The 24,048-nt window shown below is 42.3% G+C and overlaps 1 protein-coding gene across 1 annotated transcript in view; it reads right to left on the reverse strand.

Moving 5' to 3' along the window:
• CDK13 (cyclin dependent kinase 13) overlaps positions 1-10,189 on the reverse strand; it is a 51,554-nt gene extending 41,365 nt beyond the window's left edge. Inside the window, exon 1 of the mRNA XM_089532569.1 lies at positions 8,409-10,189. Coding sequence (XP_089388695.1) covers positions 8,409-9,652 — 1,244 coding nt within the window. The 5' untranslated portion in view covers positions 9,653-10,189. The remainder of the gene's footprint in view (positions 1-8,408) is intronic.
• Between the last annotated feature and the right edge of the window lie 13,859 nt (positions 10,190-24,048).

Below are 24,048 nucleotides of genomic sequence, written 5' to 3' on the forward strand. Positions count from 1 at the left end.
TTCAATAGGTATTTCATGTAAGTGTTATAAAGGCATGATTCTCAACACATTAAGGACATTCACAGGACACCCCCCATAAATAAATAAATAAATAAAATGCATTGCACAGAGATAAAGAGCCAAGGGCTGAGTGATTCCAGTGACTGGAAAATTATCTGAATTGTAAATCTAGTCTTTAAGAAATGTCTTGTTGCATTATTTATTTATTTGTTTTAAAAATTTCAACATTTCTTAATTTAAGTCTAGCCTCACTCTGGCATTATCTCCTCCTTCTCCATCAAAGAGATAGGAAACTTTTGCTTCTACTTTCGATTAACAACACGTTGTCCAAAATATGGTAAAATTTGGTTAATCTAGCTATGGTTCAGTTAGTTTTAAAGAAACACATTTTAATCCATGAGCAATGAGATTGGCTTCATTAAAACTAGCTATAGGCCTAAACCCTATTATCAGTTCCAACTAGAGTAAACTCATGAAATCCATGGTAACCTGAAAAGTCAACACTTATCTAACTTCCACCAATGTACTGGGTCTACTCTAGTAAGAACAGCAGGATCCAAGCCAATGTACTCTGTTCCTCCTTTGTCAGTTGATTATTTCACTGGGAGTTGAGTCCATATACTCCTATGTGGAAGTCCTACCTGCCAACCAAGTAAGCAGCTAAACAGAAAAATGAACTTGTTTTGAGTTCATACAGCATTTGTGATTAAGAAACCAAAGCCTTGCGCTCCTCCCAGCTGTGTGGAAAGGGGAAGGTTGATAGAGACCCAGCCAAAGTTTCCTTCACAGTTTGATAAATCTTGGCATCTAAACATAACATCTAGACAGTTGCTAAACTCAGGATTTTTCTACAGCAAGTGCTTTAGACACAATGACCAATATCTGATGCTCCTGCAACATCACCACACAACAAATTCCAGACTGTCAGTGCCAAGAAACAATGCAGTATGTTATAGTTATCCTGTACAAAAGGAAAATAGAAAAAGAAAGTATCACTGAATACATGCCTCAACTACTCCATGCTAAGAACAGACTTAATTTCAAAAAGGTGGAGACTGCTGTGTCTGTGATAAAATTCTTAAGACAAAATGTGTATTTTCTATTATTTCATGCACAGTCCTCCAATACATGTGCATGGCACACAGGCACTGAGAGATCCCCATAAGCATTCTTCCTAGTTCAGGCTGTTACAAGGAACAGGAAATTCTGCAAGCCTGTGTCCGTCATATCCCTACCATACCTCCAGCCTTCTCCTTGTTCAAAGAACACGTGACAGTGCATCACTTAAAAACACACACACACACAAAGGCATAATTATTGACAGACTAAAACAATACCTGCTTAAGCAACACAATTTACTTTTCCTCTGAGGTTCTCTGCCTTAGAGGAGAAAAGCATAATTTAAGATCCAAAAGTGAATACAACAGCAGTAAGCAAACTTTTAAAGGCATATTTTATTTATAGGGATTTTAGTTGGGCACTAGAGAACTACTCTCACTCTCATTCTCTCTCTCTTCAGCATCAGTTTTCACCAGCTGCTCAAATGTATTAATATTTTCATCATAAGAATCTTAAGCTCTCAAGGCAGAGATAATATAGCTATTTTCTGTAAAAATGAAAGAGAACTACTCAGCCTCAAGTACTGCATTTATGAGTCCTATATGTTTCCAAAATAGTACTGAATCAGGTATACAAGACAAGACCAGGAAAAATAGCTCAAATATGTCTTAAGCACACATTTATTTTAAGAATATATGAACTGACTTTCAATGCAAATATTTTCAGGGCATATTAGAAATGACATAACAAGATACCAAGTAAAAACAGAGTATAAAACAATTTAGTGAAATTAAAAAAGTAAGATGGGCAGAATTAGGCTGCTTTTTTTCTGATTTATTTCTTCAGTCTGAAATCTGTGAGATTTTGGGTGCATCTACACAACAGAAATAATGCAGTTTAACACCACTTTAACTGCCAAAGCTCCAACCTACAGATTCCTGGAAATTGTAGTTTTGTGAGACACCAGCACTCTTTGGCAGAGAAGGTTAAAGACATCATAAACTACAAACCCCAGGATTCCATATGATGGAACTACAGCACTTAAAGTGGCGTCAAACTGCATTATTTCTTCAGTGCAGATGCACCCTCTGACATTTTGGTAGAATTGCGATGAGTATTAAATAATTTAACTTCAGATTAGTAAAATCTTATTTGTATATTCCAATGAAGTTAGTTTTAAAATATAAAAAATATAACATATAAAGAATCCAAAAGAGTCAGGTGAAAAACAAAACTTTTCTAAAGGTCCACTTCATTCCCCCCACCCCCAAAGCTGCTCACGACACTTAGGGATCTTCTAGATCTGAAGTTTGAAGGGCTGAGGTTGGAAAGGAAGTATCAACATCATCTTTCACCATGAGAAATGCTTACAGGATGACCTCTTCTAATAAAAAACCTACCTACAATTTACTAACATCAGGAGAAGCTCTCCTACATATTCTGCCACCTAGACAGATCAGGCTGATGGATATTCAGGACAGGTGCTTTTGAGAAGCAGCGGACCAGTTACAGAATGTCATTCTGAGCAGGTGAGATTAACATTTTCCTCATTTGTCTTTAGATGGGCAATAAAGACTACATTTACTCCATAAACGTTTTTGGGAGTAAGTGAATAGTGTCTTGTCATGCTTCAGTTTTAATGCTGCTCACAATTTGTTCTGTATGGATACTGTACACATTTGCTTATGGGTTCCTTGTTTTTAAGGACATTTTACCAACATTTTTGTTGGCACATTGTTCCTAGTTCATCAAACAAGGAAGGTGCAATTTGTCAAATTTAGTAACTATGTCAACAACAAAATTAAATTAAAATTTATATAAACACGTACTCAGAAATGTTGCAGGCTAGACATTTACATTAATAAGCAAAGTTTAAGTGAAGGGACCCAGGTGAAGTCATCCACCAGAAAGCCAATTATTTTGTAAAATGTCTGTGGACTACCTTTGATTTTACATGGTATTCTATGTAAATGTACATGTTATCATCGAAATTACTGCATTCAAGAGGAATGGGACATCTATGTCCAGATAAAACGAATAGACTATAATTTTCCTCCAGCACCTGAATCTTTCTTGTTGTTGTTGTGTTCCTTAAAGTCATTTCAGACCTATGGCAACCCTAAGGCAAAACTATCACAGGATTTTCTTGGCAAGATTTATTCAGAGGGGATTTGCCTTTGCCCTCTTTTGAAGCTGAGAGAGTGTGACTTACTCAGGCTCACCAAGTTGGTTTCCATGTCTGAGTAGAGATTCAAACCAATGCTCAAATGACAACAACACTCTGGCTCTCTACCAAAATGTTAAAGTATTCATATTTTAAGAAACAGTGACCTGGCGCACAAGAAAGAAGGGTCAACAGGTGAAATGGAGTATGAGCTCCTTTCACACACTCCTCCAGAAGGAAGAAAATTCTAAGGGCTTAAAATATGTTCATAGAGTAACTCTAAATTCTGGATATATTTTTAACTGGCAGCATCTTAGGAAATGCATCTGACAAATTCAGATTCACCATTTTCACTTGGCTTGGAAAGATATCATCTTAATCTTACTCTCCTTAGCATAAGACAGTTGTGAAGCACTCTTAATAGTGGTAGTACAAGTTGAGTTTCCCTTATCTGGAATTCCTAAATCTGAAATACTCCAAAATCCAAAATTGTCCACATGAGTGGCTGAGCGGGTGACACCTTTGCTTTCTGATGGTTCAGTGTACACAAACTTCGTTTCAATCACATCATTGTTAAAAATATTATGTATGAAATTACCTTCAGGCTATGTTTACAAGGTGAATAAGAAACATATACGAGTTTTGCTTTTAGACTTGGATCCCATCCTCAAGATCTCATTATGCATATACAAATACTCCAAAAAATGGAGGGACAAGTGTATATACCAAACATGTCAAGTCTTTGGTTGTATTGACAGCTGTGTTACTCACAGATGGAGTTCCAAACCATAAAGTAAGTTCTGCAATAATATCACAAGCAATTAAATATCCTTTTAGCAAACCTCATGCAAAACACCAAAAACATTCCAAACTCCAATTCCAAAGAATACTCAAAATATTATCTTCCATCAAGTACAATCAAATCTGACACCAATTAGCTTCAAATATTATCAAATCAATTACTAAAAACAAGACCATTGTCAAGTTTCTTTTTCATCTCACAAAGATATTAACATGACCAAGGATGATAAGTATTACTTATTATTCAAAAGTGATACTTTTATACAATAGTTATCCACAAAATTCCAAGAATTAGGGGAAAAAACAACTTACATCTCATATTAAACATGAATAATGGATTAACAGCCTGTTACGAATGCACAGTGAAAACTACTGAAATGTAAGAAAAAGGAAAACATCAGGCAGATGAAGAATATAGGAAGCAATCAGCAAAACTATGATTATAAAAAGAAATTATCCTTTTGAAATCACAGAACTGTTTTAAAAACTGATATGAAAGTAATCAGTTGGTTTAAAGAACATATTGTGAACGTGATTGAAAAACTTGATGGCAAATCTAAATAAATCAGTATTAGAAGATTATTTTAAGAACTACAGTATCACACAAGGCTAACTACCGTATATACTTGTGTACAAGTCAATCTTGTGTATTAAGTTGAGGGAAGGTTTTAGGGCAAGATGGTGGATTTTGACATGATTCATGGATAAGTTGAGGGTAAAACATAGGGGCATGTAACACCACTTCCCTCCCTCCTTCTTCGGACCTCTCCCGACCACCTAACATCACTTTCCTGGTGCTGGAGGAGGAGGTTTTAACTCTGGATTGAAAGGGGAAGGGAGGGAAATGGGGTATTTGGGGGTAAAAGGTTTTAACATCGGATTGAAAAAGGAAAGAAGTGGAGTTAAATGGAGTGTTTGGCGGGGGGAAGAGATCCGCAAGAGGAGGAGGATGGGAAGAGAAGATTTTAACAGTGGCTTGAGAAGGAAATCACCTCTTTCACATATACTCCTATCTGGGCAGCTCTTTCAGAAATCACTGCCAAGGCTCAGAGAGTGAGGCATTATAGAGAATGGGGCATCAGGCAGTACTTCTTTCAGGACCTCTCTAAGCAGTATTACTGTATATAAGTCAACCCAGGATTTTAGGGTCAATTTCTGGGCATAAATTTCTTGACTTATAGATGACTTTGCACTACCACATTAAAAGAGGAATTCACTTTCATACCTACAACAAAAGCTAAAATGACTGAGGAGTGCTTGGTGAAGAGACACTAATATCAAGAAGTATTTCCACCCATCTCCTTGCACCCAACTACCTTGAAGCCTCTTAAAACCCCCTGCCTGAGGAACAGGACTTTGGTGCAGAAAGACCAACATGTCATCTGAGCATCTGTGGGGCTTGAAGTAGAACTGGAGACCTTTAACTCTGCAGTGGAAACTGGATGAAAACTAGGGAAGAAACTGAGATAGGAGACCAAGATAAGAGATGGCAAGAAAGCTGCTGGAACAGAAAGAAATAGCCAGCAATCAACAATTGTAAATTTACTGCAGAAAACCTTACTGAAATGCAGACTGTTATTTTTTAATCTTTGTAAATAGTGTATTTATTCCTCTGTTCTGTTTTATTCTCTCATTTATTAATGAAGTGTTTAATTAGCAGTGCATCTGCACTGCAGAAATAATGCAGTTTGAAACCACTTTAAGTACTGGAACTCCATCCTACAAAATCCTGGGGTGTGTAGCTTTACAAAGTCTTAGCCTTTTCTGCCGGTGCTGGTGCTCAACAAAACAACAAATTCCAGGTTTCTGTATGGTGGAGCTGTGGCAATTAAAGTGGTGTCAAACTGCATTATTTCTACAGTGTAGATGTACCCTAGGTGTTTTTGTACTGCAACATTAAATAATGTATGTATTGATCTGTTATGTATTACTTGTATATACTTGTGTGCTATTTAATCCACTTCCCATTTTTGACAACTCTAAGGTGATCCTATCATGGGATTTTTCTTGGCAAGAATTGTTCAAGAGGGTTTGCCCTTGCCTTTCTAATTGTTTCTGCTTATTTTTTAACTGTTCTATGTAGTTCATTTGATGTGAGCAGTTATGGTCACTGACGTGTCATATAAATAAACAGCCGGTGATATGGGGTGTAAGCATTTTTACCTGGCAAGAAGCCCCGCTGAACCTGGGCTTCTGAATAATTACATACAGGATTGCACTTTTTAGGTCTGCAAACACAAAGCAGACACATGCCATGACCAAAGCAACAAGAAAGAAAACAAAAGTGGGTAAAAAAGCATAATGCATGTGCCTTTATTCAACCCTTTAAGTGAAGCAGAGAGTTTAAGAGATACTTTTCTAAGAGATAAAAACAGAGGAGTCACCATGGCCTAACTTTAAGTTATGAATGAAGGCGTTTCAAACACAAAGTAGATATCAAGGCCAGAGTTTCTAGGGCAGGAAATCAACAGTATGAGTAAGGAACTTCAACAACGCTTTACGGAATGGGAAGCAAGGAAGTGATGAGTGCTGAATCTATTATATTTACTTGGGAGCGTGTTCTGTTCAAAACAAGTGAGATTCAATTCTAAGGACTGGACCATCTACATTCTAAAAACTTTCTATCATGTTATCAAGGACTTACCTAAATATCCAAGGAGGAACCAAGGAGGAAATATTTCTAGCGTGTGGCAATTCTAAACACAGAAATTCCAAATCAACAAGTAACGTGATAAAATCTGAACAATAACCAAACATGTACCGGACAGTCAGGCACAAATCCTAAAGTAATATTCCAACCTGAGTTTCTATGAAGTGATAATCCAATAATTAACTGTCAATATTTCATGATCAAACTTGTTTATTCACGTTTTACTGATCTCGACGAGGATTATTTCTGTATATGTAATTTATGCCTGCAGTCAATGACAACCTGAATATACATGTTTGAATCAATAAAAGCTACATAAGGATTTAAAGGTGATTGCAAAAAAAAAACTGACTTACACCAACAAGTATGAAAAGGCACCTTGTTGTACAAGAGTCTATTAAGAAAAGCACTTGGATTCCATCCCAGGAGAAAAACAGGGTATAAATTCAATAAATAAATATAAAAAGAAAGGTTGCTTCTACATTCCTACCATCTTAAACATTGCCCAGAATCATGTAGCCTTTCTGGTAATTCAAGTCCATCACTGCTATCATCGCAATAAGTTTATTCTTGATACCTTAAACAGGAAATGAATACTTTCTATATCTAAATACCTTAAGTATTTTGTACTCTTCCGAGTTTTGTCAGCTGATGCTTCACTATTCTCAGAAGGAAGGCACAATCAATGAGTGTCTCTGACTATCCAACTATTTTGCACACAAAAAAGACAATTCAAAAGAGCTATTCACAAAGTGAAAAGTTGGTCTGAGCGCCTTTCTGGCTGAAGAGTGGGGTATAAATACAGCAAGTAAATAAATAAACTCCATTACAAGTGCTATGTTGAAAATACAGTTGGTCCTCCACATCTGCAGCTTTGACAATATGTTCTCTCTTGGAATCTACAAGTCCTCCAGAGCAATTCTGCTGGAAGTTGACCATAGAGCTGTGCTGGAGAACCTAGATGTTCTTAGAGATAACACTTATCTAGGCCTTTGTAGATCCTCCAGAATGATTTTACGATCAACTTCTGGAAGATGTTGACCACAGAGTTATGCTGGAGGACCTGGAAATTCCTAGCGGTGTTCTCTCAGGTTAAAAGAATAGTGTTTTTCTATGCCGTTTGTCCACATTCATGAGGGTCTTCCAGCCCTGATCCCAGTGAATAAGGAGGGACTACTGTACTCTTAATTACAAATCTGGTGAAGGGTCAAAGTTGAAGAGCATCAACACAGCCAGCTTTCAGCTGCGGTTCCAGGGAATGGAGGGAGAGAAGAGCGTGAAGCACCAGAATCCAGCCATGAATCAGAGGTCCCAGCACAAGTGAATTGCTGGCCTAGAGGTTTATCGCACAGGAGAAACCTGGAAGTATAAACAGTGATTAAGCCGTGATTAGCCCGCAACTGTGCAAATGGTTTTCACATGATGTTGTGTGCAAAGTGCTATTATCCCATGAATAGCCAGTGATTAACCTGAAATTGGTTTCTACATGAAGTTGAGCCAAAACGTGATTGAAGCGTCATTATACTGTGAATAACCAGGCAAGAAACAACAGTAACGGAGTTTTCCCCTGACTGACTTTTCTTTGCTGTTTCTTGCCTTGTTATTCCCTGGTTCTTCACGGGACGATGGCACTTGAGTTAATGTCGTTTTAACGTCAATGTCGTGATTTTAATCATTTAAAATCATTTAAGGGGTCCATCTGAGGCCGAGCCCCTTGCCCTGGAGCTGCCTTACCTGACGGCCGGGCTGTAGGGGCTCCGGGAGCGTCGCCAGGAGCTGTAGGGCCCGGGGGAGGCATCCCCGCCGCGCTCGAAAGAGCTGTGCCGGCTGTAGCTGGGCGAGCGTCGCCGGTAAGGGCTGAGGGGCGAGCGGGGGCTGAGGGGCGACTTGCGGCTCCGCTGGCCCTGCGAGGAGGTCCTGTGCCCGGGGGGGCTGTCATCCCGGCCGGGGCTGGGCGAGGAGCGTTGCCGGCGGTAAGCCCGGGGCTCGGCCTTCTCCTCCCGGTAAGCCTTGGGCGGCTCCTTGTAAGCCGAGGGGGGCTCCTTGCGGCTCCGGTGGCTTTTGCTCTCCCGCTCCTTCCGGCTGCTGGTGCCGCTGCTGCTGGGCGAGCCCTTCCTGCGGCCTTCGCTGCCGCCACTGCCGCCGCCTTCCGCTCCTCCGCTGTGGTTGTGGCGGCTGCCGCGGGACTTGGAGGACGAGGAGGAGGAGGAGGCGGTGGCCCCGGCGGGAGCCTCCTGCTGCTGCTGCTGCGGTTGCTTCTGGTCCGCCGCCCCCAACGCCCCCTTGGCCTTCTCCTTGTCTTTCTCCTTCTCCTTCTCCTTCTCCTTCTCCTCCCCCCGCCGGCGGTGCTCCCGGTGCCGTTCCCGGGAGGAGCGCCGCCTGCTGCTGCTGCGGTGCTCCCTGCGCGCCCTCCTTGGGCTTCCCCCGCCACTCCCAGCCACCCCTCCGCCCAAAGGCCCCTCCGACTGCGAACTCACGTCGTCGTACTCCCCTCCCAGCGGCCCCAAGGCGCCCCCGCGCCGCTCCGAGGCGGCCAGGCCCAGCCCCCCCAGCCCTCCCGCTGCCCCTCCGCCTAGCCTGCCCCTCCTGCGCTTGTGCCGAGGCCCCGAGCGCCTCTTGCCCCTGGCCCGCTTGCGCTCCCCGCCCCCCTTGTCGCCCCCGCAGCAGGAAGCCGAGGCCCCTCCGGTGGCCGCCAGGAAGAGCAGCGACTGCGGCGGCAGCGGGGGCTGCAGGAGGGAGGGCTGAGGCTGCAGCAGCGGGAAGAGCAGCGAAGGGGTCGGAGGGGCCGCCACCGGAGCAGGGAGAGGGAGCGGGAGAGGAGGCAGCGCCGGAGCCTGAGGGGCCGAGGAGTAGCGCTTCCGACGCCGGTGGTGCAGACGCTTCTTCTCCGCCGACGGAGACTCGGAGCCCCTGCTACTCCCTCCGCCGCCGCCGCCGCCGCTCCGGGCCCGGCTCGCCGCCTCCGAAGTGCTCGGCATCGGGATCCTTCCGAGGATAATCCGTCAAGGCGCCCGCGGCTGAGAGGCCATCGATTGGAGAGACCCTAATGACGACGACGGCGACGAGGCCAAGGACGAGGCCTCCTCTTCCTCCTCCGCTTCGCTTCTGCCTTAAGCCCAGCCTCGCCGCCGGCCTCCTCTCCGCCCCATTTCCCGGCTGGGCCCGAGCGAGGCCTAGGCCTTTCCCCTCAGGAGCGACGTGGAAAGCTTCAGGACGAGAAAGAGAAGCGGCCTCCAAACGGCTCTCTCTCTCTCTCTCCCTCACACAGAGAGACAGAAGGGAGACGGCCGGCGCAGGTCTCTCCCTACTGCGCCTGCGCGCCCTCGCTGGAGGAAGACTGAGGCAGCCTATCTTCAAGCCAGAGGCCTCTACGCTCAGGCCTACTGCTGTGAGAGTAGGCCGCAAAACCTCGCGAGATCTCCCTACGTTCTCTTCGTCCTACCTCCTCCCTCCCCTCAGACCGGAAGTCTTCCGGACGGACGCAAGGGTCTCAACCATCCTGTAAAGATGGTTCCGGCCTGGCACTTCCGGTTCCCAAGTGTTGTGAGGGGGCGAGAGCGGTGGAGGCGCCTAGGAACGCAAACAAAACACACTCCTCCCTCCCTATTCGCTAGGGTTAGGGGCACAAGACCTTCGAGAGTATGGAAGAGCCGGAAGTAACGAAAACACCATGTTTTTTTACCTGAGAGCACGCCTCTCTAGGAAACTGTAGGTCCTCCAGCGGAACTCTATGGTCAACTTGAACCAAAAGTGGCACCGAAGAACCTAGAGATTCCTAGAGAGAACACTCTGCTAGGCATTGTAGCTCCTCCAGCACAACTCTATGGTCAATGTCTGGCAGGTGTTGACCACGGAGTTGCACTGGAGGACCTAGAGATTCCTAGAGAGAACACTCCGCTAGGCACAACTCTATTGCCAATGCCAGATGTTGACCAGGCAGATGTTGACCAGGCAGATGTTGACCACAGAGTTGCACTGGTGGACCTAGAGATTCCTAGAGAGAATCCTCCACTAGGACTTTCTAGCCCCTCCTGCACAACTCTATGGTCAATGTCTGGCAGGTGTTGAGCATAGAGTTGCACTGGAGGACCTAGAGATTCCTAGAGAGAATCCTCCACTAGGACTTTCTAGGCCCTCCAGCACAACTCTATGGTCAATGCCCGGCAGGTGTTGACCACAGGGTTGCACTGGTGGACCTAGAGATTCCTAGAGAAAATCCTCCACTAGGACTTTCTAGGCCCTCCAGCACAACTCTATGGTCAATGCCCGGCAGGTGTTGACCACAGAGTTGCACTGGAGGACATAGAGATTCCTAGAGAGAATCCTCCACTAAGACTTTCTAGCCCCTCCAGCACAACTCTATGGTCAGTGCCTGGCTGGTGTTGACCACAGAGTTGCACTGGAGGACCTAGAGATTCCTAGAGAGATGTTCTCTCACATAAAAATGTCGTGTTTTTTGTTATTTGTGGTTGTTCCACATTCATGTGGGTCCTGTGCCCCTAACCCCAGTGAATGTGGAAGGATGAGTATATACCGGTTTAGGCGTCAGAGATTATAATGCCTGGTATTCAAAGTAAGCCGAATACGGAGAGCATGTCGCTTACCCTTTTATCTTAAGGACTTTTGTGTTTTAAATGCTTTCAATCAAATCAATCAAAGGTTCCATAGGGCTGCATCCGCAGTGGGACCAAAACAAACTGCAATTCCCAGAATTCCATAGTATGGAGCCACGGTCAATTTAAATGATATCAAACTGGATTATTTCTGAGGTGATGGGAGAAGCTCCACTTTTGAACTTGGCCTGTTATTTGTGGTTTAAAAGGCACCCATAAAAGACTTCTTTTCCTCAAGTGGGTTAAAATGCCCACCCAAGAAGCTGAGAACCACATAGAGATAACAAAATAAAGCCATGCTCTTATAGATGCAGCAGTGAAGGAGGCTCTAACTGTTGAATTTCTTCCTGTTAGGTCATCTTTTAAACTTTAAACATGGAAAGGGAGACTAGGTTTCCTAGCTGAAGCTCAATGCTGTGTCAAAATATACTCCAAAGGACCTCTCAGTGGGCCTTTCTCTCTTCATTCAGTTTTCACAAAACGCTTTTTAAACATTCCTGCGTTGTACAGAGCTCTTGAGAGGTCCTCCTCTCTCATTTTCTGAAGATACATGCAATGTTTAGCTTTTTCTTCTTCATATGGATTTCCCTTTTCCACCTCTTTGTAACCTTCTCTGTGACACAATTCCTCTCAGTGATGAACTGTCAAATGTTAAATTTCAAACATTTAAATACAACTTTGAATCAAGTAAAACAAGTACAGCTTGAGTATCCCTTATCCAAAATGCTTTTATGTTTTGTACACACCTTATATACATAGCCTGAAAGTATTTTTATACACAATTTTTTAAAAATAATTTTGTACATGAAACAAAGTTTGTGTATGCTGAACCGTCAGAAAGCAAATGGTGCCACTATCGCAGCCACCCATTTGAAGTATTTTGGATTTCTGGAAAAGGGATACTCAACCTGTAACAGGTAATATGCTAAAGCTGGCACATATATTTTATGCATATGTTCACAGGGCAGAAACCCCGCATGTCAAGTTTTGAATATCAGCTCAGTTCACATTCTGGTATTCCCACTTTGAGACTGGACAGAAGAATACAATGCTCTGTTTCTCTTTTCTCGTTGAAGCACTTAGAATCACAGAATGATAGAGTTGGAAGAGACAACAAGGGCCATTCAGTCCAACCCCATTCTGCCATGCAGGAACTCTCAATCAAAGCATCCCCAACAGATGGCCATCCAGCTTCTGTTTGAAGACCTCCAAGGAAGGAGATCCCACTACACTCCAAGAAAGTGTGTTCCACTGTCGAACAGCCCTTACTGTCAGAAAATTCCTCCTAATGTTGAAGTGGAACCTCTTTTCCTGTAGCTTGCATCCATTGCTCTGGGTCCCAGTCTCTGGAGCAGCAGAAAACAAACTTGCTCCCTCTTCAATATGACATCCCTTCAAATATTTAAATAAGGGTATCATATCGCCTCTTAACCATCTCTTCTCAAGGCTGAACATACCCAGCTCCCTAGATCTCTCCTCATAAGGCATGGTTTCTAGACACTTCACCATTTTAGTTGCACTCCTTTGGACAAGCTCCAGTTTCTCAACATCCTTTTTGAATTGTGGTGCCCAGAACTGGACACAATATTCCAGGTTGAGGCCTGTCCAAAGCAGAATAGAGTGGCACTACTATTTCCCTTGATCTAGACACTATACTTGTATTGATGCAGCCTAGAATCACATTGGCCTTATTAACTGCCGCATCACACTGTTGACTCATGTTCAACTTGTGGTCTATTAAGACTCCTAGATCCTTTTCACACATAGTCTTGTTCAGCCAGGTGTCCCCCATCCTATATCTATGTATTTCATTTTTGCTAAACCTGGGCAAGACGGCTATGCTTGTTTCTATTTCTATTTTTAGAAACCATCCTTCATCAATAGATCCTAGCATGTTTAAAGCCACATTGAAATAAAAAGTACTCTACAAAGTACACTACCCCACCATCCAAAGGCTCATGCAATAACCCATTCAAGTTGAATCCTGCTTATGGATTTAAATAAATTTATTATAACTAACCAGATGGAGAACTGATGGGTAGGTAACTAAACAAAGCACCATTCGGAAGAAATACATTCAGGATATCTACTTCTAGGATTCTTCTGCACTTTATGTATTTCTCCTGGATGAACTCATTAGCTATAATGTTCAGCTCTATCTCCAAACTGATGTCTTTATGTCCATATAGAACAACCATGTGATTGAGCTTAGCTTGCCCCATGCTTGGCTGCAGAAAGGTCTTTATTCTACAAAGGCATGAGATGAGAATGACCTTTCTGGTGAACATGATGAAAATGGCACTGTAAGGGTGATTTTGATCAGCTTTGTCAGTTCTGGTAGCAGGTGCTGTAAATATTTGCCTTGTGTCCACTCAGAAGATCAACCACATCCTGAAGAGTTATAATTTCATTGCAATAATCAACATCATATCATGATGAAGTTGTAATCTAGAAGAATCCATGTCAGTTTTCAGTTTTGCTTGTATGGTTCATACACATCTGAAGAATAGTAATTGTGTAAGCTGCTGCTGACATTATCAAACACACCATAAAATATTTTCTTATAGAATCCCTCAAGAGACTCAAACTGGTGAAGCTCACACTCAGGAGCAATATGGCATGGAGGCTTTCTGTGCTAGGTAGAGCTTCCTAAACCTAAGTATTTTGCTGTCATTGTGGTCATTGTTGTCATTTGTCCAGAACGCTTAAAAGTTGTTCTTCAGCTGCTGTAAACTCCTCTGCAGACCCAGAAGAAGTTCTGGTTGACAGAACTGTACGTTACTTGTATGAAGTGTACTCAGTGTGTTCTAATGTCTAAACACAAGCATAAAGTGCTGCAGCATGAAGAAAGAAGCAAACCTTTGCAAGCTTTATGTATATCCATCTACTTTTGTCTCAGCACCTCCCCTTTCCTCAGGTGCCACATCCTCAAAGAAATCAATTAGCTGTCTATAAGAGCAACTGACTGTAAGGAAGATGTATATTCTCCCCTCTCCCTTGATATGTTATGAACCAGGCAAGATGTTTGCGTGAACTTCTGACAAAAGTAGAGTGGGGCCTCACTATCCAGGGACTTGCCATCGGCCGATTTCAGCATCTGCAGATGGCAAGCCTGTATTGTTCCCCAATGGCAATCCATGCATTAGGGACCACCATTAGGGGCAACAGGATGGGGGTTTACTGAAGTCCTGTTGTCCCTAATGGTGGCATGGCCATGTATATGCACTGCCATTGGGAACAACGGGGCCTGAGGTCCAGATTTTGGTATCTGCTGGGGAGTTCAGGACAGATTCCCCCAGAGATACCAAGGTCTCATGGTAATAAATTTACAGCGCTTCATAAATAAAGGTTAATAATAATAATAATAAATAATAATAATAAGGTCAGCTACACTTGGCCCTCGCCCTCCGCAGATTTGGCATCCGTGGATTTCAGCATCCACTGACTAAAACTTTTTTAACCTGCAATTGATGGCAGCTAGGCTGAAAAGCAGTCTCAGGGCAGAAAGGGAAGCTGGTCAAGGGGGTGGGAGGGAGAGACCCAGGCACCAGGGATGTATTCTTCCTGCTTCTGCTGTGATTTAGCTCTGAAGGGGCAGCCAGCATGCTCCCAGGAAGAAGGAAGCAGGAAGAATTGAGGCATGGTCCTTGGGGCTTCCCTCCCCCTGCCCCTTGGCTTACTGAAACCCTCCACCCCCTGACTGCTTGAAATCAATCGCAGGAAGGAGTTAAAAAGAGATAGCAGGAGGCATTAAGTGTTTGGCTCTGGAGTTTGGCTTTGCTGATGGTGCTGCCTTCCAACCCTTTCTTCCCCCACCCTCACCACCTCCCATGTCTCATTGAAATCAATCCCACAAACAATTTAAAAGGAGAGACCAAGGAGCAGTAAGAAGCTTAGTTTTACCAGTGCTGCCTTCCAACTCCCCACCCACACCCATCCACACTCCAATAAAACAGCAATGGTGAGTGGGAGAAATTATGAACAGCACACCTCCTCTCTCTATATTTGGGCAAACCGAGTGAGAAAGGACTACCTGTACAAAATTTTCCTATCTTGCCACCTGTAACATCTGGTTCACATTTCCCTTTCTCCTCATGAATGAGGTCATACATTATGGCGAACCTAAACACCCCAACATCAGGTCCCTTATATAAAAAGGTGTTTGTAACTGCAAACATACACACAAATGCTGTTAATAGTTGAAAATATTTTAATTGCTATATGTACAGTACAGTACATTTTGTATTATTTAGAAATCAGAAGGCTCATGTATACATTGACACTTTGGAGGAGGATCAATAATACCATGTCAGGATCTGTGGAGATTGAAGGTTGAGGATCTTCAAGGTTTGAATGTTGTGGCTTCACAATTCCTGATGCTTTATTCAGAAACACTGTTATAGGAAGCAGTTTCTTCTTTTTCTTTGCATCATCAAATAAATCTTGCAGTGGTTGTAAGCATGTTGTTATCCCTCAGACACGAAGGCGTCGTCCCATAGAAAGATTGTACTCAAGGATCATATATTTTAACACTAGCACTTGTTGAAAAACTGCAGCAAATTTTTAAAGTGTCCAAAATGATGTCTGAGTCGCCTCTACATCTGCATTATCACCATGCTCATACTCATATGTACAATACTTCAGCAGATCTTCCAATTCCTCATTGGTAAGCCTTTCTGTATGCTCTTTTATATGTTTCTCCACATCTTCCTCAGTCACGACAGAGAAGCCTTTCACAGCAAGTTCACTTGCAACATTCAAGATGTTACTGACTTCTGCATCAATAGTAGGGAAGCCCCTGAAATCATTGACTACTGCATCCCATAATGCTTTCAACACTTATTGACCTTCTCAGGCTTTATGGCATCTACACTGCAATAAGCACAATAGCCTCTGCAATTGTGAAGCTCTTCCATACATCCACGATGGTGCAGTGTGTGGATTAACATCAAGTGCTGCACAAATCTTCCCAAAGGTGAAGAGGGTGTAAATTGTCTTAATGCACTTGATGACACCTTGATGGTTACAGGAGTAATGTTGTGTTTGGAGCCAGAAACATCACTTTCACATCCTTATTGGTAAAGCAGAAAGATTGGGGGTGGCTGGGAGCATTGCTGAATATGAGGAAGACCTTGAATGGCATCTCCTTCTCTTCCAGGTATCTCTTCACTTCGGGGATGAAGCACTGCTGGAACCACTTCAAGCACAAGACTGCGGTCACCTGACACATCTGTGTTGCCAGAACACAGGCAGGCAATTTTTATGTTTGTTCTTAAAGGCCTGGGGATTGTTTGCTCCATAGATGTGGCCAGGCCTCATCATGTCAACTGCTGCATTGCCAGAGTAAGGTGATCTTTCCAGGCCTTGAATCCTGGAGCCTGCTTGACACTGTTATGGCTGCAAATACAACTGGGCATCTTCTTCCAGAACAAACTTGTTTCATCACAATTAAAAACTTGCTCTGGAAGACAATCTGTGGCAGGATACAGACCGCCAAAATGTAGCGTGGCGGCGGCGATTCTAGGGTTAGGGAGCGCGCACCATTCAGAGCCTCTGTTCGTCACAATGGTGGCACCCTGTCTACATGAGTGCCGCCATTTTGACATGACGGCGGCACTGGTACAGGGTGCTTGTGGCACCCTTTCAGTGGCACCGAAAGGAGCTCCGAAATGGAGCTCCTTTCGCTGGACGTGTCACTGGCACAGCTTTTACACGTCCGTGCCAGCGATATAGAAGAGAAAGGGGCTGAGTGGCCCCTTTGTCTCTCTCCCCGCTGTTGTCAGGGTGTCCTTGGGGCATGAAGCCCCAAGGACACTCCTTTCCAGGCCACAGGTGGTTCGGGGCCTCCAGGGCTGTCACTGTGGCCGCTGAGGCCCCAATCTATCGGGGAAAGGAGTGGTCTGTATCCTGCATTTGTCATCTATGACTTGCTGGAACTCTTCTGGGAATGCTGGTGCTGTCTCTGTATTGGCTGATGCAGATTCTCCTGTAATCTTTAACTTCTTGAGACTGTAGCATTTTACAAAGCTAGCCAGCCATCCCTTACTAGCCTTAAACACTTTCCTCTCACTCTCTTCAACCCTTTCAGAGTAATGTTCATAGAGGTTAAGTGCTTTTTCATGCAAATTTTGGCCATCAACAGGGACATGCTTCTGGGACATATCCTCTAGCTACACATGTAAAGCTTTCTCACTCCTAGCAAGCAGTTTATCATGAACCGTACAGACAATTTTTGGATATTGAAAGTTCGGCACAAACACAAATTTCTGTTTCTTTCTAATTGTGCAGATGCTAAATTCATTCTTACCGACCTTACTACCAACTTCTGCTATGACATGTCACTTTCCACAAGGTCTAAGTTTTATTTTCTTATCCAAAGTCAGCACTTTACACACACACACACACCTTTTGTCTCTGAAGGAGCAATCTTTGGACGATTGCTTTGACCACATATTTGCTTTTGGGGGGTCATTTTTGGTCAAAAAAGAGTTCACACAGCAACGCACAACACAAGTCTCAAACAATATCTGGATCTGCAAAAAGGTGAGGGCTGGATTCCTATCATGCGCACTTGGATTCCTGTCTCTGTTCAGCCTCCTGTTCCCAGAATGCTAATCTCTTAACCTTGTGCTCCATTCAAAAATATCCTACCAACAACAGGTTAAAGTTTGAGGACCTCCATTGGCTAATTTGATTGGAAGGGGAGAATTGACAAAGCCAAGCTCCAGGCATTTACTGTTTCTGGGTCTTTTAAAAACTCCTTCATGGGACTGATTTCAATGAGACATGTGTGTGTGTGGTGGAGAGAAAGAGTGGTTGGAAGGCAGCACCACTGGCAAAGCCATGCTCCCAGACCCAGATACTTACTTCCTGCGCTCTCTTTTTAACTCATTTGTGCGATTGATTTCAATGAGACTCCCTTCCCTGCCCTGATTCTGCTCCTCAGCCTGGCTGCCATCAATTGCAGGTAAATTTAAATTTTAAATACCGACTTGAGCATCTACTTTTTTTTTTTTAATATGTGAGGGTTTCTGCAACTAAATCCTCACAAATGAGGGTCCATTATACTTCACTGAAAAGATTTTTACACATGGCAACATCTCCCGATATATCCTGCACCACTAAATTCATAGTATGGGCTACACAGTGACCATATACAGCCCTCCCTCAATTCTCGCAGTTTTTGGATCCACGTCCCTCGCTTATGCATGAGGAACCAATGGGGCTTGAATATAGGTGAAACTCCGTTTCCGCAAGAAGGCCCAGAACAGATCCCCTGTGAAAAAGGAGGGGCAACTGTAGTGTCTTGGTTCTTTCACAAGAGCCTGCAGCCCAGTTGTCCACTCATGCATCCAGCTACATTTGATACATCATCATAGCACTAGCCATGATCCCTGTCAAGAGGAAGATTAAAGTGGCAGATTACATCTTTCAAAGTAGCAAAAATACATTTAGAAATTATGGAATCATAATTCATAATTAAAACCAAAAAAGAATTCCTCCACAGCCATTTCCTTTGTGGCAATGTGAAAGGAAAATGAAACCTGCTCCTTTGTTGTGATATCTGTGGTCTCATCCACAATTGTTCTGTAGTAAACAGCTGCTTCAGTCTCTCTCACTAGAATATTGTGAGCCATGATTTTAAGAAACTCATTCACAACAGCTGATGAAATCCATTTGTAATTTGTACGATCCAGCTATGATTTCAGCTGGAGGAACATCAGCAGCACAAAGCAGCAAGAGCAGCAAGATTCGATCCTTCCTCAGTGTTGCCATGAACTGCAAGTCCTTGACAGACAAGATCTTATGGAGGATAAAATTTTTGAGCAGTGCCTTTTTAGCGTCTTGCATTTGCTTCTGTGTTCCTTCTGAAGAAATGACATGAACGTTTATGTCACCTTCAACAGCAGCCATAACTTGAACAGCTGCATGGTGAAAATCTGAGTGTTGATGGCTGTGGAATCTTTCTAGAGCTTTCTGCTGGTTTGGGCCTTTCTTAACAAAAGCTTCATGTGCATTCCTGTCTCTTGAGGTTTTGGGAAAGGAGCACTCATTTCACTTGCTGTGTGACAGATGTTGCAATATGCTTTGCCCATTTCATAAGAGAGACAATCAGAAGTTCTCTTCCAAGTGTCCTTGTACTGGCATCATGCTGGCTTTCTTTTCACACACGGAAACTAATATCTGAGGGTATGACTTTAGAAGGTAATGCTTCATCAGCCTCGTCCTGTAACTTATATTCTGTATTAAGTCCAGAGGACTTGCCAGTGTAACCTTCACCGGTGCCAGCCACAGCACATATTTTCATCTTTTTGACAAGAAATCTCTCCATGTGGTGATTCAACAAAGGAAATAGGATTCTGCAGAAGAATAGAAAACATGTTATATACTCCATCTGATTCAAAGAGTTGCAGCCAAGGCTGGTTACAGGGATCATACAACACTCCTATTAAAACAGCTCCACTGGCTTCCAGTCTATTTCTGGGCACAATTCAAAGTGCTGGTTATGACCTATAAAGCCCTGTATGACTCAGATCAAGGCTATTTGGCAGACCAGATCTTCTAGGGGAAGCTCTTCTTTTAGTCCCACTGTCTTCACAGGCATTCCTGGTGGAAAATGGTAGAGGGCCTTCTTGGTGGCTGCTCCAGTGCCCTGGAACTCTCTTCCCAGCAAAGCTAAATTGGCTGTCTCCTTAAGGTGCTGTTGGAAACAGGCAGAAACCAGCAGGCCTTTGATGAATAATCTGAGTCTACTTCTATGTTTTTATGGACTTGTAAAATTGTCATGTATTTTAAATGTTAGATATTTTAATACTGAAATATATTTATTTTATTTTAAATTTTTAATTAATGTAGATCTTTCCTTTTCTTAGGTTTTAAAATGCATATGTTTTCAATTTTGAAATGCCAACTTGAATAAATAGGTAATGGGCAGGAGGCTGAATGACAGTGTTGCCAACATCACCTTCTGGAAACTTTTAGCCAAAGAGGATCAGAAGCACACCAGAATAGTGCCAACAAATCCAGTATCAAATGGTCCAAATGACAGTGACAGAACCAGCAGGAACACATTCTCTCTGCCTAGTACTCAATGTAGATCAACCACCATGCCAATCAAGGCCTGAATGCAAATTGGAATGATTTAGCTATTTATACTATCATGAATTAGGAAAGAAAGAAGGACAAAGGATTGGTTACAATATTATCTGCCATGGAATGGTTATACAGTACTGAAAGTGGAATTGGGACAGAATTGCTGCTTTACTGTTACACTTTGGCCCTTGAGATTTAGCTGCACTGGTAGGTTTGAATATTCCTTTAATTGATGTGACCAGACTTGAATTGCCAAAGCTGGAGGCATGCAATAAAAATGGCAGTGCTGTGTGAATTCTTCAAATAATTACTTATAGATGAAAATATTCTATCTTAATCAGATCTCTTTTCTGTGAAACAGTTGTGCTAATGGCATTGCTATGAATAGTTACACTCTTAGGTAATAGGAAGAGAAATGCAAAATGTTAAAGCAACAATCTTATGTCCAGCAATGCAGAAAATAATGGGGTTGAATTTGTACATGATAAATAAATTTGCTGAATTCTGTGTGTGTGTGTGTGTGTGTGTGTGTGTGTGTCCAACCACATTTCAAAAACAAACTACATTTTTAGTGCCCTACAAACCACAGATTAAGTCACAGTTATTTAGCTATTTGTGAAATCTGGCTCATTTATATCATTGCTTGTTATGTCTGAATCTAGAATTGTGACTTGTTTATGGCTTGATTTTTCAGTCCAAAACAGGAACTGACAAAAGGGGTGGAAAAGAAATAGACCAGAAGCAGGAAAAACAAATTATGGCTGCAATCTCACACCCCTGCATGTAGATATATACTATGCCAATGCTATGCAACTCCCATCAAAACAGTTAACATTGTACTACATATGATAATGACTGGGTACTGTTGTGGAATACACGACAAGCAATGCACAGTACAATGAATGATGTGCAAGGGGCAACTAAAATGCACAATCACAATGCAGAATGAAGAAGTGCAATGCACAATACTGAACCAAACTGCACAGTGCAGTTGCAATGCACAATGCCAACCACAATGTTCAATAGCAACTGCAGTGAGCAGTGTACAACCATAATGAACAACATTGCTGTATTCCCGTGTTTCAGCGACTGTTATCAGAACATATCTATTGCACTATAGGGAATAATGTGCCCTGCATGCCCAACTTATGCATGAGTGTATCACTAACAGGATGTATCTTATGTTTGATCATCTGTGGTATAATTTACAGCTAATGCAAAAAATTGCATTAACATAGGCAATGTCTTAGCATAAAATGACTCTATAACTCATGAACATGGCCTACTCACCTAAGTTGTGTACATTTAAATCAATTTGCAAAGCAGCATAGCAGTACGTGGGCACAAATGAAAAAAAAAATTAAATCCCATTGATTAGATACAAGCTTTTAGGTTTGTCCCAAGATGTCCAATTATGGCCATTTAGGTGCATACCAACAGCCCGTATTTTGTCAGTGGCATATTGTTTTTTCTTCTTCTTCGAGCCCACACATGTCTATGCTGCATTGCAAATTGATTTTAATACTGTGGGGAAGGTGTATGTGGGCTGCAATGAGGTATTGCGAGCTATATTTGTCCAGTAAGATGTCAGCAATACTCCAGATAGATTTTGTAATAGTGAAAGCATCAGACCAAAATAGGATGCAGTAAATGAGGCAAGGGGGATTTCCATTTCCTTTGACCCAAATAGGAAAATTCACTGTCATTAATGAACAAAACCTTTCATTGAGATACTGAGTCTTTCTATGCTTTTACCAGTTGTGAAAACGAGATATTCAATCGCCTAAAAAGGAAGGCAAACCCGCTCCACCAGAGTGATGGTTGGCAACTTCTATGTCAGGAGGGCAGCGACTCCACTCATGGTATTAGCCCAAATTTTAAAGGCGCTGTCAAAGGCCCTGAGCTCTGTCCCCCAAACAGGGTAAGTACTTTGATAGCACTGTTAAAGTTTAGAGTAAACCCCAAAGGAGTAGCTTCACCACCCCACTGACATAGGAGCTGTGAGTTGTAACATATATATACCTCATTGCTATATTTTGATTTCTAGTTGATTGCTTGTGGTACTTCTACATGAGACAGGTGGCCAAGCAAATCATTCTTTACAAATAACAGCAAAGATCTATATTTATTATTTATTTCAACAACTTCTAGCCCTCCCTTCATCCTGATGGATTACAGGGTGGCATACAATAGTAAATGTACAATATAACAGCAACATAACACATTCAGTCTTCATGTAACAGTTAAGTCTAAAAAGGCAAGACTATAAAACAACCAAGCCAGACAGAAGCAATAAAATCCATTACAATGCTTTGACTTAGTGTCAAGATTGTACTGCTGACAAAAGTCAAAGTGAGGGAATTTCAAAGTAGGGAGTGTCACTGCCAAAACAACATTTGTGCACATATAATCTACAACTTATCATATTCAGATGTCTTCACCTGATGTTTATAATACACTGGGAAGAGGTGCTCTTTGAGGTATTTGGATCCAAAGCCATTTAGAGTGTTATCGGTAAGTGTGAGCACCTTAAATTGAGTGAATAGGCTGTCAGTGAAATTCTTTGGCTCCATATAGCTAAGCCAGTCACAATGCTTGCTAGATTCTGGGTTGACCGAGATATATTAACTATCCTCAGGGGCAATCCCATATGCAACCTAACAAGGTTACTACAGCAGGGATCACCTAACCAAGTTATTCCTCTCCAGGAACAACCACAGTTTGCAAGCTATCTAAAGCTAGTAAAGAATACTCAAGTGCCAATGAGGACACTTAGGCCTCCAATGACATTGATGATGAAGTAGCACTCCTGGAAAATACACTCATTCTTTTAGTTCTAACACCAAATTCCTAGACTAAATAACCATCCAGCCAGTGCCTCCATCTTGCCAAGATTGATTCAGCTTCAGTTTATTAGCCCTTATCTAGACTATTATCACAATCAGTCAGTTTCAGCACCTATGTAAATGTACTAGTTAGCATCTGTAATCCTGACTTGCATCAAAATCATGCCATAGTGACCAGCAGATGGCAGTGCATTCACTGTATAGCCATGTTATTACATTTTGAGAACTTCCTACACCTTTCTTCAAAATGTTTAGATTTCTAGTCCCTAGTTTCTCAGACTACAAATCCACATGCACATCAATGAGCTGACACATGCCAAATTTTGGAGGCCTTTGTCTGGACTGGACTTTCCTTTTTCACAGCATTGATGTGTGCCATAACCTAGTCCTAGTGCAATCTTTCTCAACTTTGGTTCTCCAATATTATAGAAGTCCTAATCAGAAAAAACAATGGTCAAGGATTCTGGGAGATAGGTCCAAAAGTAGACAACTAAAAGTTGAGAATAGCGGTTAAAACACATCATCCTTCATACAGCTATAAGATATCCCATTAAGTGTAGCATTTTTTAACTATCACAAAGTGATAGTTTCCTAACGCTACACAAATTTGAAGGGCTCAGAAGAAGCTATATATTATGTTATACAAGCACCAAAGTAGGGAACTATAATGTCATAATTTTTCACTTTACAAAAGCAATTTTCTTGCCTGCTGAAGATGTTTACTGACTTGACTGTAGTGAAGAGTTACTGAGAACTATGAAGTATGGAGAAACCAAGAATTTTAAGATTTAAACCATAATTACATAATAAAAAGCGAGAATA

Source organism: Sceloporus occidentalis, unplaced genomic scaffold, assembly GCF_023333645.1.
Source record: "Sceloporus occidentalis isolate IW3139 unplaced genomic scaffold, rSceOcc1.0.p SCAF_7, whole genome shotgun sequence".
NCBI lineage: Eukaryota > Metazoa > Chordata > Lepidosauria > Squamata > Phrynosomatidae > Sceloporus > Sceloporus occidentalis.